We start from the raw sequence: 14,215 nt of genomic DNA, 5'->3' as shown, positions 1-14,215 counted from the left end.
CAACATCAAGATATATTGTTAGATCCATAGGCATTAGATAGTATAATGAAGAGGAAGTCTGGGGGATTTAATCGAAAATCCACTAAACCCGTTTAGATCTAGGATACTTCTCTAACCCAAATACTAGTGTAAGATAACTATACGCCAATAAATCTATGAAAGAAAATGGAAATAACAATTAGATTATTACCAGTAGAATATTAAGCACATAATCAAAAAATCATACCATATCCGTGGAAGAAGAAGGCCACAAAATTAACCCCAAAGACTTCATTATATTACTAAAAAAATGTGGAGCTTCCTTAGCCAAGAGTTCGTTTATAGTGATTAGAGATTGACCAATGATGACTTACAGTGTGGAGCATGAGCTCAATTTATAGAAAAAATGAGAGATTTGGATCCCTCTCCAAGTGAAAACGACTAGGTCCCATGACTTGCACAAATTTGACTTGATCCCAGAATAAAATGGCTAGTTCCAAGCTTGATCCACGTCCAAAGAAAAGAATTTGATCTCCTTAATTGATGAGCTGGATGGACCTCAAAAATATTTTTCTAATTTTCTTTCTCGAAAAATTCCCATTCAACTTTAACTAACTTGGCCCAAAATTTCGTTTTTCCTTGAAAATAATTCGTTTTGTGGACCAACAAAATTTTGTGGGATTTTTCCTTGCTTGAATCATGGAGATTTCTCAACCTTTTCCTTGATTCCTTCCTCGAGAAAGTCCATAACCTTTTTTAATTATTTTCACTTGGAGAGAATTTTTTTCTCTCATTTTAATTTTCTGACCTATTGCACCTATTTTTTCACAAGTACAAGGAAGTAGTTGTACACAAATTTTCAAAGTTTAGAATCATCAGCTAACCAGTTATCATGTCATTGTAAATCCAATTTGTGCAAGTTGTAATGTAAATGATGCTAGTATGACCATTTTATTATGTAACAACCTAGGTAAGCCTATGATTTTGACAACTAATTTCATCCTAAGAGGTTTTCTAACCTTACCGATTACCTGTGTTTCTAAACATGGCTAATCGGAAGAGTTTTTTTCCTCCAACTTAAACCCCAAAGCTAGCGTGGAATTTATTGACAAAGTCTTAGGTGAGCCCTAGTGTTCTTAGTTGAGTCTATTGTAAAAGTGATTTGCGAACAATTTAAGCTATTTGGCTAAATTATTTTATTACAAGTCACTTTGTCTACTAGATCATATTTTGTCGTAGAATTGGGTAAATATTACGAAGGTGTATAACGAATGGGTATTCCCCCTTTGAGTGTTGAATTTGTAATTATCTGATGTAAAAATATTTTAGTGCATGGTCGCTCGCTATCAGACACCATGGCTAAAGTATATAAGGGTGGAAATATAATTAATCCCCTTGTGTGTCAAATATTTTTTTTTTTGGCAAAATAAATTAAATCCTAAGCCAAAAAATTAATAAATTTAGAGTAAAAATAATAAATTCTCGAGAAATTAATTTCTCGAAATGGAAAATGACGAAAAAATTCGTGGGTAAAAAAAAATTTAATTTTTGGAGGTACCCCACTAAGGCAAAAATAGATATTTTAAGAAAATTAAGCCCTTGGAGCTTTGTGGGTAAGTCGAAGTCAAAATTTTGAGGAAATTAGTTCAAAATAATTATTTTTGGACTAATAAAATTGAGATTTATGAGAAATTCGAAAATTCCTCAAAAATAAATATTTATGATGGTAGAGATTAAAAGTTGATAAAATATTTATCAACGGTCGAGATATTTTGACGGGGATCAAGCCAACTAGCCGTTATTTTCCACTTGGAGGGATCTCTCTATAAATAGAAGGTATTTTTCTTCTATTCCTCATCTTTGGTTAGATGTAAATTTTAAATGTTGGTGTGATGTCACTGTTCTGCTGGGAACACTTGAAATTCAGGGTGTACAATTCAAGGTGTCTTTCTCTCATTGATTTGTGATATGTGTTGTGTATGTGCTTTTCTATATTATGCTTAAACTTTTGTCAACTTGTTTATTCATTGGATGGTGATAAGAACATTCTATTGGTAGATTGCGAGTCTATTTTAGGTGATTTGATTCGCCATATGTCTAACAAGTTTTCTTGAAGAAAATATATAGAGTTTGCAAGTTCCCTAGCCCTTGGGTTCCAAGTTCATAGACTGTGGGCACATTTAGACCTTGTTTGGACTTCAAGAAATTTATGTGATCTCTCACTTCATTAAGACTATGGTTAATATTTATCTTTCGAAATACATCAAGCTATTGTCATTGTTATAAGAAATTATTCTTCAAAAAATGTTTCAAGCATTGTATATTTGTATATATTTTGTAAATTAATTTTATAGAATAATTTATAACCCTTGTTTTGGAACTACTTGGGGTTTGAGCTAGATCTAGGCCCTTCAAGGTAAGATCTAGTCTCCAACGTTTTTTGCAGGGCCAACATTAAGGTTTTGCAATGAAATTGAGCAATATTGCAGATCTAAAGCAAATTCACACTTTTGGCAAGAGTTTGTATTTTTTAGGGCTTCCCTAGCACCAACGTGGCCATCAAGTTTAGCTGTTCACCCTTCAGCCCTAGCCATAGGCCAATTTTGGCCTCTCTCAAGCCATAAGGGATTTTCTCCTTGGCCGCAAGCCTTCTAAGCCTTGTGGCAACCCTTCCTTGGCCCTTTTGGCCTAGTCGTAGGCCCTAAAGGTCCTCGGCCTCCCCTTGAAACCTTGTCGCAGACTATTTGGGCCTTCCTCTCCCCTCTGCTCAACCCTTTTCCTCTTCTCCGCTCCCCTTTTCCTCTTCTCAATGTGCCTTCTCCCTCTCTGTCTGCCCTCGGCCTTCATTTTTCTCCTCCTCGTTGCGTTCTTCTCTCTCTATCTCCAAGCCACAAGCGGGCTTGTGGTAGGCCTTTAAGGCCTCCTCATCCAAGGCCACAATCCCGGTGGGGCCTACAACAACCCTTTTTCAGCTCATTCCTTAGGCCGCAACCCTCTAGGGCTTGCGGCAGGCCTATCTAGGCCTTGTTTCTTTGCATTTTGCCCTCTCCTCCCATCATTTGTCTCTGTGGGTGCTTTTTTTTTGAGCTAACAATAGGTGTTGTTCTTGAGATTTTGGGTTGAAAGATTGTGTTTTCAGGTGGCATAGATATTGGAAAAAATTGGGAGAAGTTGGGAAAGTTCATAGTTGCTGGAACTGTCCCCCCCACAAGGATCTGGAGGCAGAACCGCGTCCCGTACGGATCTGCCACCGATCCTTTAGCGGAACTACAGATTTGAAAATTGGATTTGTGGGGGCCCGATCCACGGTTCATGCTGCTTGATCTACGGGACTGGAAAGGATAGGGTGCAGATCTGTGGAGGTTCGGTTGTGTATCCACCCCAGATCGCGAGTGGATCTGAGAGAAGGTGGACGGTTCACACAGTTCCATGGGGCTTTTTTTATTTTTTTTTTTGAAATTTCAAACTGTTATGTGAGGAACTTCACTTTCTGAATACTCCTAAAGTGCCCCGTGATGCTCCCTAGACGCTTCCTAGATGCACCCTAATGGCAATGTTAAATTATTAAAGTAAAAGTGACATTCTCCTTTATCATTCATTTCCATCCTTTTACTTAAATTTTTAACATTACCGTGAAATGACTCAGGATGTTTGAGAGTGGTTCCAAACTCATCAGAGTTCATATGGACAAAATAGAATTTCATATCCCATTCAAAATTTAGCAGACCTAACCGTTTTCCTGATCAATGGGATTGTGGCGTTTCATTGGATTATATCATGTATGAGGGCATGTGATTGGCATTTAATCAAGAGCACCAAGCCCTATATGTACCTCAGTGTTGGTGTTGTTGATTGTTGAACTACTTTATCATGGCCTTAGCAATTGTGTACCTTTCACTCAAGTCAAAATCATTGATCAGACATGTTAAGCTTTTTATATCATATTATAAGGCTTGGATTACGCTGTTTGATCAAAATTAGGCAATGTTGACTAATATCCCTATAGAATTGAAGTAGAGGCAAAGGCTATACAAGAGAAGAAGAATCTAGATTCTAGATGGTTGATGCTGGAATAATTAATCATTGATGTACAATGGATGCCATATCTATCTTGATTTATGTAAAAATATGCATGTTTTCATGTCTTCTACATCTGATTTGGTATTTGGATGTTTTTTTTAGTGTATATATATATATATATATATATATATATATATATATGTATATATATATATATATATAGTAGATGCTTCCGAGATGCTTCGCTTCCTAGACTTTTGGGAAATGATGCACATGCCCGTTTCCACAAACGTCCCCGCTTCGTCTCCACTTCGTGCAACATTGGGAAAGTTCCTCCGAGGCCTCAAGGCCTAAGGGTTTGATCTCTAAACCCCTTTACTGTTTTGCTACAACACTCTAATATTTTCCTAACAGTGACAACACCCTCATCAAAGAATCATAAAATTAATTGGCAACTTTCCTAGTACATTGCTAAGTCATTGGTTTCAATTGGGCATTCATCATTTGACATAAATCTATAAGTTTTGAGGACTGTTATCTCTACTATAAATGCATGATAAGTTCTGATATAACAGTGGTATTTGCATCATAAAAAGGCTAACTCTTTTCAAGATCTTATGTTGGCAAAGTTGGTTTGACATTTGGGTTTCTATTGCTCGCATTTGGCATGCATAGGCTTCTCATACTTCGCATCTAAAGAGATCTCAATTAAATTCACTCATTGCTGTCATAAGGCGTCAATTGTGGCTCATTAAAATTCCTTAAATTAATGGTATATTGAGCATAACTAGCACTGAATCTTGAGGTAAAATTGCCATTGGTTTCTAATTGTTTCAAGTGCACTAAAACATTTGTTGTTTTGAGTTGAGTAAAGTTTTCAAGTTTACACTAATAAGATCACCCTCTCCAAAGAACTTGATAAGTAAGTCTCTTAATCCAAGTATTTTGTTCAATGATTGCTTAAAGTGAATAAGTCTAAGAATTCATTGATATTGGTGTCTATTGTTTCCATCATTCTAATTGACATAAGAGCCTTATTGTCATTCTTGTTTCATTGCTAATATCTATTTGTGAATGATAACTTTACATTGGCATTTAAGATCTAAGAGTTCTTAATTTGAAGACTCCCTAGTTTAATTGAACATCGCTTGAATAATTGGCATTGAGGAATATTGACATATCTTGGAAGGATTCCAATTGTATAAGAGCATTGATAATCTTGTTGTCTCTCTTGAGTAATGATCATTGGCATTTTGAGTCATTGGTGAATTGTTCTAAGTGGATGAGTTCTCTAGTTTCTTTACTTGTTATCATTGTCATCATTCCTTGATTATATCTTTGTGGACAATAACTTTATCCTGAGCAATTGTATCGTGGGTATCTCTTGTATCTTGTTGGCACTTGTCTTGTGGATGAGATTACCTTTTCTAAGCATTGTTAAGTACTTGATATCTTAACTTGAAGTAAATCATAACTAAAGTACCCAAATGAACATTTAAATAATCTCACCTCAAGAATCACTCAACGCATATTGCATCTCATCCCAGAGTTAGCATTGGCTTTAATTAACGTACCTCCAAGCATAAACTTGGTCGCTAGAAAATAGGATCACCTTTCTCATCTAACTTGAGAAGCCTAGCACCTCTTTAGTGGTTAACACAGTGACCTTGCAGTCGTCAGAGCCACAATGTGGCTAGTACCCAAGGAGAGGTGTCGTTAATCAAGCCTCTGCTTGCTTCCCCTTGGCCTCTTTCTCACAACCTACTCTAGAGAGTAGCTTCAAAATAGTTAAGGGGAATGATATATCTAGAATAGACATATAATTAAAAGCAACCAAGATTCTTGCATCACACCTAAGTCATAGGATTTGCATAGCATTTAGGATAGTTAAGAATTTAGGCAATGGTTGTTCATTCGGTTATTTGGTCCCCAATTGATATACAACAAGTAAATTGACTCCATAAGGCACTGGTTTCATCATTAATTTAATCTAATCCCTAAAATATTGCTAAATCAACCAAGTGGATATGCCATTCAATCGTGTCTCCCAGACTCGTTGTTTGCCAACTTGTTTTTCATCTCCATCATCCATATGAACTACCCCCATAGTCTGCTGTTGTTGATTTGGGGTAGCATCGGATGTGCTCTAGCCATGAAAATTGGTGGAGAGGCTAAAGCACATGAGATCTCCAAGACCTAGAAATGGTTTGGACAGATTGTACCTAGTTTGGGAGATATTAAAATAATTAATATTTTTAATGGAGTTCCTAAGTTTAAACTTAGGAAAAATAAAATATTAATGGGTATTAATATAAAACTAGGTTAGAAGGTTCCAAAAGTCATGGATCAAGCCAAATCTAATCTTAGCCGTTGATTAGAGATTTAATCTCGACCATTGAAGGACCAACAGGAAAAGTATAAGAGGAGGCTTGAGGGTCAGTTGGAGAACACACTAGAGTGATCAGTCATTCATTTTGCTAGAGCGGGGTTGCTAAGCGAAGTTTAATCAGTGATCAACAGCTAGGGGCAGTGAGTACTGGGAAGAGTGGCAGAGATAGTATTGAGGGACCAACGTAGAAGCCGGGAGAGTGAGAGCAACAGCCAGTTCGGGCCACGTAGAGTCGAGCAGAGACAACGTAGAGGCCAGAGGGACTGTGTCATCCACGCAGAGACTGCTGGAGTGATGCAGAGGGTCCCAGAGGCTGCGCAATGCCTCAAAGGGTTGACGCAGAGGCTCTTGGGGCTGATGCAGAAGCCAAAAGGGCGAGCACTGAGCTTTAGTTGTGCCGAAGAGGGTTTCGTGGGACAGGTTTTCTGAATACCTATTTCTGAATATAGAGGTATTGTTGTCGTGTATTTTTCTCTATCGGGTGAGCTAGTTAGGCACCCAATTGTACTTAAGGAAATACTGCATAATAATAAACCTTCAGAATAGCTGCAATGGTTTTCTCGCATTGGGTTTTTCCGGGGACATTTGTCCAAAAATAACGATGTCACTTGTGTGCTTGTTTTCTTTCAGTTAATGATCTGTAGATGTTGTGACTGTATTGTGTTTATTTCGGTATTTAAATGTTTTAAATGACTTGTTTAGAATTTACAAGTAGAAGAAATAAACTAGCAGAATACAGATTAATTTTCTAATGGATAGACTTAGAAAATTCAACATAATATCAGAGCGTGGTCGCAGATCACAGGAGAGCTGAAGGCATCAGTTGAGCAAAGCATTTGCAATAGAATCAGCTGTCCTGAGTGACAGTAGCTGATCCTTGCAGAAGTGACAGAGGAAGGGTTGACGCAGAGGGATTGTGTCATTAGTCTGGGCCAGAGAGAGGCCAGCACAGAGGCTGAGGAGGGCAGAGAGAGGCTCACGCAGAGGCCAGGAGGGCTGACGTAGTTGGCTGAGGGCGCTGTTTTGCCGGTGCCGGGATTGCGCAGAGCCAAGAGGCTCAATCCTTCAGTTGCTGGGGTGAAGAAAGATATGAGCAGTTTGCGGGAGCGAAGCTGGTGGGGTACTATGGTTAGAAGAATACCTAACAGGGCAAGACCAAGGTAGAGGAAGTTGTTGCCGAGGTGGATTTATAGCCAAGGAATCCGGATCAGTGTTGCAGTTGCACAGACGATTGGAGAGGAGCAACTTGATGGTTGGAAGAAGGATTTCCAGAAGGAAAATCGAGACTTAGAGGGAGTCCAGAAGAGAACTTCCAGACGGGAAGTAGAGAGACTCAGCAGGAGTCGAACCGAGAACTTCTAGGCGGGAAGGAGAGAGACTCGAAGGAGTCAACGAAAGAGCAGCGAGATGGTCGTGAATGGGCTGAGAGATCAGGACAGGCTGGACGGAGCAGGATCTTGTCCATTCTAAACAAAAATCGTATCAAGGGCTTCGCCTTGAGAGTGATGGCTATCCCAATTGACTTGGTAGCTAATGAAAGGTACGAGGAGGCAATGGCTAAGGCAAAGTGTATCATCCTTGATGGGGTCAAGGATCATGTGGTCCCACATATTGCTGAGAAGGAAATGACAAAGGAGATGTGGGACACTTTGAAGACATTTTACCAGCATACTTTCATGGAGAGGAAGATGCCCCTGGAAAATCAGCGAAGGTCATACTAGATGCAAAAGGGAGAGTAGATAGATGTCTTCCTCGGTCTGTTGAAGGAGATCCGTGACCAACTAACTTCCATAGGAGCCACACCAGATCAGGAGTTGATGGTAAGGACCACACTTAACACAGTCTCCAAGGATTGGGAGACATTTGTCCAGAGCATACTGGGCAGGGCGAATCTTCTGAATTGGGAAGACCTGTGGATGTCTCTTCGTCAAGAAGAGATCAGATGGCTGACCAAGACGGGGAGTAGGCAGTAGCAGTAAAGGAGTCAGGATCAAGAAGGAAGAGGAAGAGTATGCGGCTCTGGCATCTGCGGGAAAGCAAGAGAAGAGGAAGAAGAAGGACCTCTTCAAGGTCAAGTGCTTCCATTGTGGGGGACTACATCACTATGCGAACCAGTGTTCGAGGAAGAAGAGTAAGGGAGAGGCTTCTGACTCGAAGGTAGCGCCAACAAGGGCGGAGAAAGAAGTCAAGGTTGATGACGATTGTTCCATGAGTGCTCATGTACCTCTAGAGAAGAGGTGGGGTGACATCAAGCTGTAGACAGGAAGACTACAGGCGATGAGGGGCAGGATCCTTGAGGTATCCAACGTCTTGGATTATACCTTGCTACGAGAGCCCTGAAGAGAGAGTAGTAGGACTGGCGGATGTAGGTAGAGACGGATGCATATGAAATGACGAAGAGTGCTAGAGTGCAGGGGTCCCCGGGCAGCACAAGGCTAGCAAGTTGCAACAATGCGAGAGGCACAAAGAGTGTTGCAACAGTGCAAGATGGCTCATAGAGGATTGCAATAGTGCGAGATGCAGGGAGTTGTTGCAACAACACAAAGGTCAGTAGAGGGAGCACTTGTTAGCGATAGAGAGAGCTTCAACATCGAGAGTGCTTCTAGCCTGACAGGGATGTCAGTAGTTGGGTGGATCAGTTACTTACTTCAGTAACTGAGTTGCAATGTAGTAGCGGTTAGCAGTAGCACAATGCAACATGATGAGAGGGGGTTGCAGTGCAGATGCAGTAGGACCAACAACAACATGGATGCAGAGGGAGCTATCATACAGATGTAGCAATGGCAGTGGCAGAGCCATGGGCAACAATACAAGATGCATTAGTGCAGAGGATGTTAGGCGGGGGGTCCTAGCATCAGCACAGGTACCGGTGCTGTATAATCAAAGTAATGCTCAGTGAGGAGCATTACTAGAGCATAGTCCTCACTATGAGGGAGTGTTGATTTGGGGTAGCATCAAATGTGCTCTAGCCATGAAAATTGGTGGAGAGGCTAAAGCACATGAGATCTCCAAGATCCAGAAATGGTTTGGACAGATTGTACCCGGTTTGGGAGATATTAAAATAATTAATATTTTTAATGGAGTTCCTATGTCTAACTTCAGAAAAATAAAATATTAATGGGTATTAATATAAAATTGGGTTAGAAGGTTCCAAAAGTCATGGATCAAGCCAAATCTAATCTTAGCCATTGATTAGAGATTTAATCTCGGCCGTTGATAGGAAAAGTATAAGAGGAGGCTTGAGGGTCAGATGGAGAACACACTAGAGTGATCAGTCATTCATTTTGCTAGAGCGGGGTTGTTAAGCAAAGTTGAATTAGTGATTAGTAGCTAGGGGCAGTGAGTACTAGGCAAAGAGGCAGAGATATTATTGAGAGACCAACGTAGAAGTAGGGAGAGTGAGAGCAACAGCTAGTTCAGGCCACGTAGAGCCGAGCAGAGACAACGCAAAGGCTAGAGGGACTGCGCCATCCACGCAGAGGCTGTTGGAGTGACGCAGAGGGTCCTAGAGGCTGCGTAGTGCCTCAGAGGGCTGACACAGAGGGTCCTGGGGCTGATGTAGAGGCCAGAAGGGCCAGCGCTGAGCTTTAGTTGTGTTGGAGAGGGTTTCGTGGGACAAGTTTTCTGAATACCTTTTTCTGAATATAGAGGTATTGCTACTGTGTATATTTCTTTGTCAAGTGAGCCGGTTAGGTACCCAATTGTACTCAAGGAAATACTGCAAAATAATAAACCCTTAGAATAGCTGCACCGGTTTTCTCGCATTGGATTTTTCTGGGGACATTTGTCCAAAAATAACGGTGTCACTTGTGTGCTTGCTTTCTTTCAGTTGATAATCTGTAGATGTTGTCACTGTATTGTGTTTATTTCGGTATTTAAATGTTTTAAATAACTTGTTTAGAATTTACAAGTAGAAGAAATAAACTAGCATAATACAAATTAATTTTCTAACAGATAGACTTAGAAAACTCAACAGCTGTTGGGAGACAACTAGAACGATGTGGGCGGGGATCAAAGTGACAAACCCCGCCCTTAGTCGTTGCCGCATCGTGCCTGTAGAATCTGCGCGACAACATGACGAATTTCCAACTAATTATTTGTCATTTTTGCTGGAAAATGAAAATAATAAAAAATTGAGGGGATAGCCATATTTTTCAACCCTCAAAATGTGTCTAAATAGAAAGTTGAGGTATTGAGGTTTAATTTTGATTACTCATACCCCCATGAACTTCTATAGACATTACATTTTACATTTACATCAAAATAATTATTAAAATCTCGGCCAATGGGAAATTTTAATAATTAAAATTAGACACTTAGACACAACCAATTTCTGCAAGACTTTAGACATGATCTAGTATGGTAATTTACATCGATTCTATATACCAAGAATCACCTAAGACCTTACCATCAAGCCTCACTCTAGCTTTGGGGTATGTTTGGGAGAAAAACTTAACCGATTATAAGTTTTGGATAACACAAATAATGATCTAAGGGAAAAAAACTCCCTAGAGTGAAACTCTCTAGCGAAAACCTTAATCTACCTAGATGTGTTACATGGCTTTATAAACATACTAGAATCATTTTTATATTATGACCTAGAGGGCTGCAGAATTTGGATTACATAACTCTGACAATTTGCTGAAAGATGATGATGATCTTCTGGATTTCTGACTGCACTGACCATGAAAAAATTTGTACTTTGCATATAGGGTCTTAGACAATCTTCTAGTTGACAGTTAAGTGGTCAACACCTTGGATCCTAGATTGTGGGGCTGTCTCATGTATTGTTGGTAAACTTTGCTCTTATATTGGTCATCTTCTCATTTTGGTTGGTTCCTAGAAGGTGGTTCTGCATATAAATTGTTGTAATTCTGGGCTTAATGTTGCTAGTGTGCAGATGAGATCTTCTCTGTAGTAGATATTGCTGCAATAAATGTGGTATCCATGTAGAACATAGAGGTATTTTGTTACCCCAACATGGTCGGTGAGATCACATGGATGATCTGGAAATTTCCTGCATGAAATGTTGGAATGTGGATAGATTTCCTTTTCCTAGGAAAATTATTTATCTTAGATTGTGATGTCTTGTATTAAGTGGTTGGTTTTGTTTTCTGTTGTTATTGTAGATGTTACTTCTAATAATCAGGAAAGGTTTTTCTCAGCCTTTTGTCCATATATGCTTATGAGGGTTGTCGCATCATGCTTTCTGAGATTTTAACTATTCTTCTTTGTGTTTTCTTTGTGCTGTAGAAATCGTTGAATGGTGCACAATAAGAGTCAATTGAGTGAAAAGCATGAATTTTTATGAACTAAAAATTCAACTTGAAAAGGTGATATCATAGCAATAAATTATCTGTCAGAGTGAAACACAAGCATTTAAACAATTTATCAAATTACTTGGGACTAGTTATTGTGAAGGTGATGACATATATATTACAAGTAAATCATTTAGTCAAAGAACAAGGTTTCGTGATTAGTGGTCCACAATTCATGTATATGAGAAAACTATCTTTTTGAGTTTTCTCTGTTTATCAGTTCTAATGCCTGGTCTTGTGACAAATAGAACTTAACCTCAAATGTCAGACATTACAATTTGATATTTTGGTGCTTCAGACCTAAGCTTTAAACAAGATTCTGTTCTTGTATTGGTTGCTGGTTGTCAAATGGACCCTTAGGGTTTGAATCTTGGACTTTATGAAAAGTATCAGTTCTACATATATTTTGATATATATATATATGTAAATGTGAAATGTACTTGCATCTACTAGTTATTGTAGTAATTACGTGCAAACACAGTGATACTAATTGGTACCATATTGTTTCTTTGTTATTGTTTTTAAACAGCTATAAACCAAGCACAGCATGCCTTTCAAGACGTTTGATTGCATTGCTTGCTTATGGAGGGGTTCCAAGAGATTTCTTCATTGAGCTTGTAATCAATGCTATAGAAAAAATTCAGAATGAACTTAAAGATCAAACAAAAGCTTGGAAAGGTATTTTGAATTGTAAGATATGTTTATGTAGATTTCAATGGTAAATTTTGAGAAATTATTGAAATGTTACGAGTACTTGTCGCCTCTACTTCATGATATTTTATGATGGTGTTTTTTCCTTTATATGCAAAACCTATTTTTATTCTTCCCTTGGTAGATCTATTGAGAAGAAATCACGCTTTACTTGAGTGTTGTGTTTGAAAACAATTTGGATGGGTAATAACTATTGATTATATGTTTTGTAATCTTTGCAAGAGAGCTCAACTTTGAGAAGCTTCTTTTTGGTAGGTTTTGCTTTAACATTTTTGTCTTATTGACTTAGTGGGTAGGTTAGAATTTAGGAACGGATGCATATTACATGGTTGTAGGTTTTGTTATTAAATATCTAATTTTCTTTAAGCTCCTGTTTTTGCAGTTGTAAAGCAATATAGAAATTTGGATGGTGACCACGTATGTCTTAGAATGTTATCATGTGGAATTCCTTTGCATGAACCATTGTTAAAACATCGGTTGAAATATTTTATGCAAATGGAAATAAAGAAGTTCAAGGAAGGGAAGGTTGCTCTAGAGGACTCTTATTATTTAATGGGAACTGCCGATCCTACTGGAAAACTAGGGCCAAACCAAGTTTGTATCATTTTGTAAGTTGTTTATATACAATTTAGATCATGAATGGTATGAGAATATGATTATACTTGCATCTTCCATTTTTGTTAGATTTCATTTCATTGTTAAAACAATTGTGGTTTCCTTTGTTTTATGTCCCTAACCTTCCAATCATTCCTTTTGATTGCAGGGATCACGGGCAAGTATCTGGTAAGGTATTGGTGTATAAAAATCCTGGATTACACTTTGGAGACTTACATCTCTGTAAAGCAACATATGTTGAGGAAATTGAGAAAGTGGTTGGTGATTCAAAGTTTGGAATTTTTTTCTCAACTCAAGGGCCACGCTCGATGGCAGATGAGATTGCTAAAAGTGATTTTGATGGTGACATGTATTGGGTATGCATGAATGCCAAGGTTAGTTTGTTATAGTGTTCATTTCTTTAAAATGTCTTTATGTGGCCAACTTATCACTATGAATGCAATGTATACATTTCTAGCATGTTTATTTCTGAAATTTGAGTTTGGGAATGGCTTCTGATAACTTATATGAATTATTTGGAATATGTTTTCCAACTATTTTATATTTAACTATAACTATAATTTATTTTTAACTATTTTATATTTAATTACTATTTAACTATTTTATATCTAACAATAACTGTCTATATTTATATTTTATATTTAACTAATTTTTTGGTGTTTTTTTGGGGCATGATTATTAATGTCAAATGGACCCCCATTTTTAATTTATATTTTTTCACTGATATCAAGATTTACATTGCATTAAAAACCTTTTCGATATTCTAATTCATATGGGTAAGGTAGGTAAATGACATTAATAAATTTTTTCACGAATACCCAAATTAATAATAAAATATTTCACTGATACCCAAATTAATAAAAAAATATTTAATAGATACCTAGATTAACCAATTAAAAATTATTTAGGACATGTACCTCTTTTTAAATTTAAAGGATTTTGATTGGTTAACATATTATGACATGGAAATTACGTGAAAATTTCATGGGCACTTTTAGGCTGAAATTTCCTCTAATGATATATTTTGTAAACAATAGATGACAATTTAAGTTTAAAGTTTGAAGTTGGCAATTATAACTCATTGGTAATGAATTATGAATATGATGCTCCGTGAAAGTTGAAAGTTGCTTCATTTCATTTCATGTTAGAATCTTTATATAATTTTGGTGATCAATGATGATAA

At 37.8% G+C, this 14,215-nt stretch overlaps 1 protein-coding gene across 9 annotated transcripts in view; it reads left to right on the top strand.

The window, feature by feature from the left end:
- Window positions 1-14,215, top strand: part of LOC149261610 (putative RNA-dependent RNA polymerase 5) — a 489,457-nt gene that overhangs the window by 264,347 nt on the left and 210,895 nt on the right. For all 9 annotated transcript variants that reach the window (XR_016258459.1, XR_016258462.1, XR_016258461.1 and 6 more), the window contains 3 exons: window positions 12,236-12,384; window positions 12,800-13,025; window positions 13,181-13,406. Coding sequence is in view for 6 of the 9 variants with exons in the window: in XM_089422462.1 (XP_089278588.1) it covers window positions 12,236-12,384; window positions 12,800-13,025; window positions 13,181-13,406 (601 nt within the window). In the remaining 3 variants the exon portion in view is untranslated. The remainder of the gene's footprint in view (window positions 1-12,235; window positions 12,385-12,799; window positions 13,026-13,180; window positions 13,407-14,215) is intronic.

This window comes from Pinus tabuliformis, chromosome 6 (genome assembly GCF_031772625.1).
Source record: "Pinus tabuliformis cultivar Carrire ecotype Pingquan chromosome 6, CPIR1, whole genome shotgun sequence".
In the NCBI taxonomy this organism is placed as follows: Eukaryota; Viridiplantae; Streptophyta; class Pinopsida; order Pinales; family Pinaceae; genus Pinus; species Pinus tabuliformis.
Note: the sequence above shows the minus strand (reverse complement) of the source record. Positions and strands in the feature narration are given on the sequence as shown.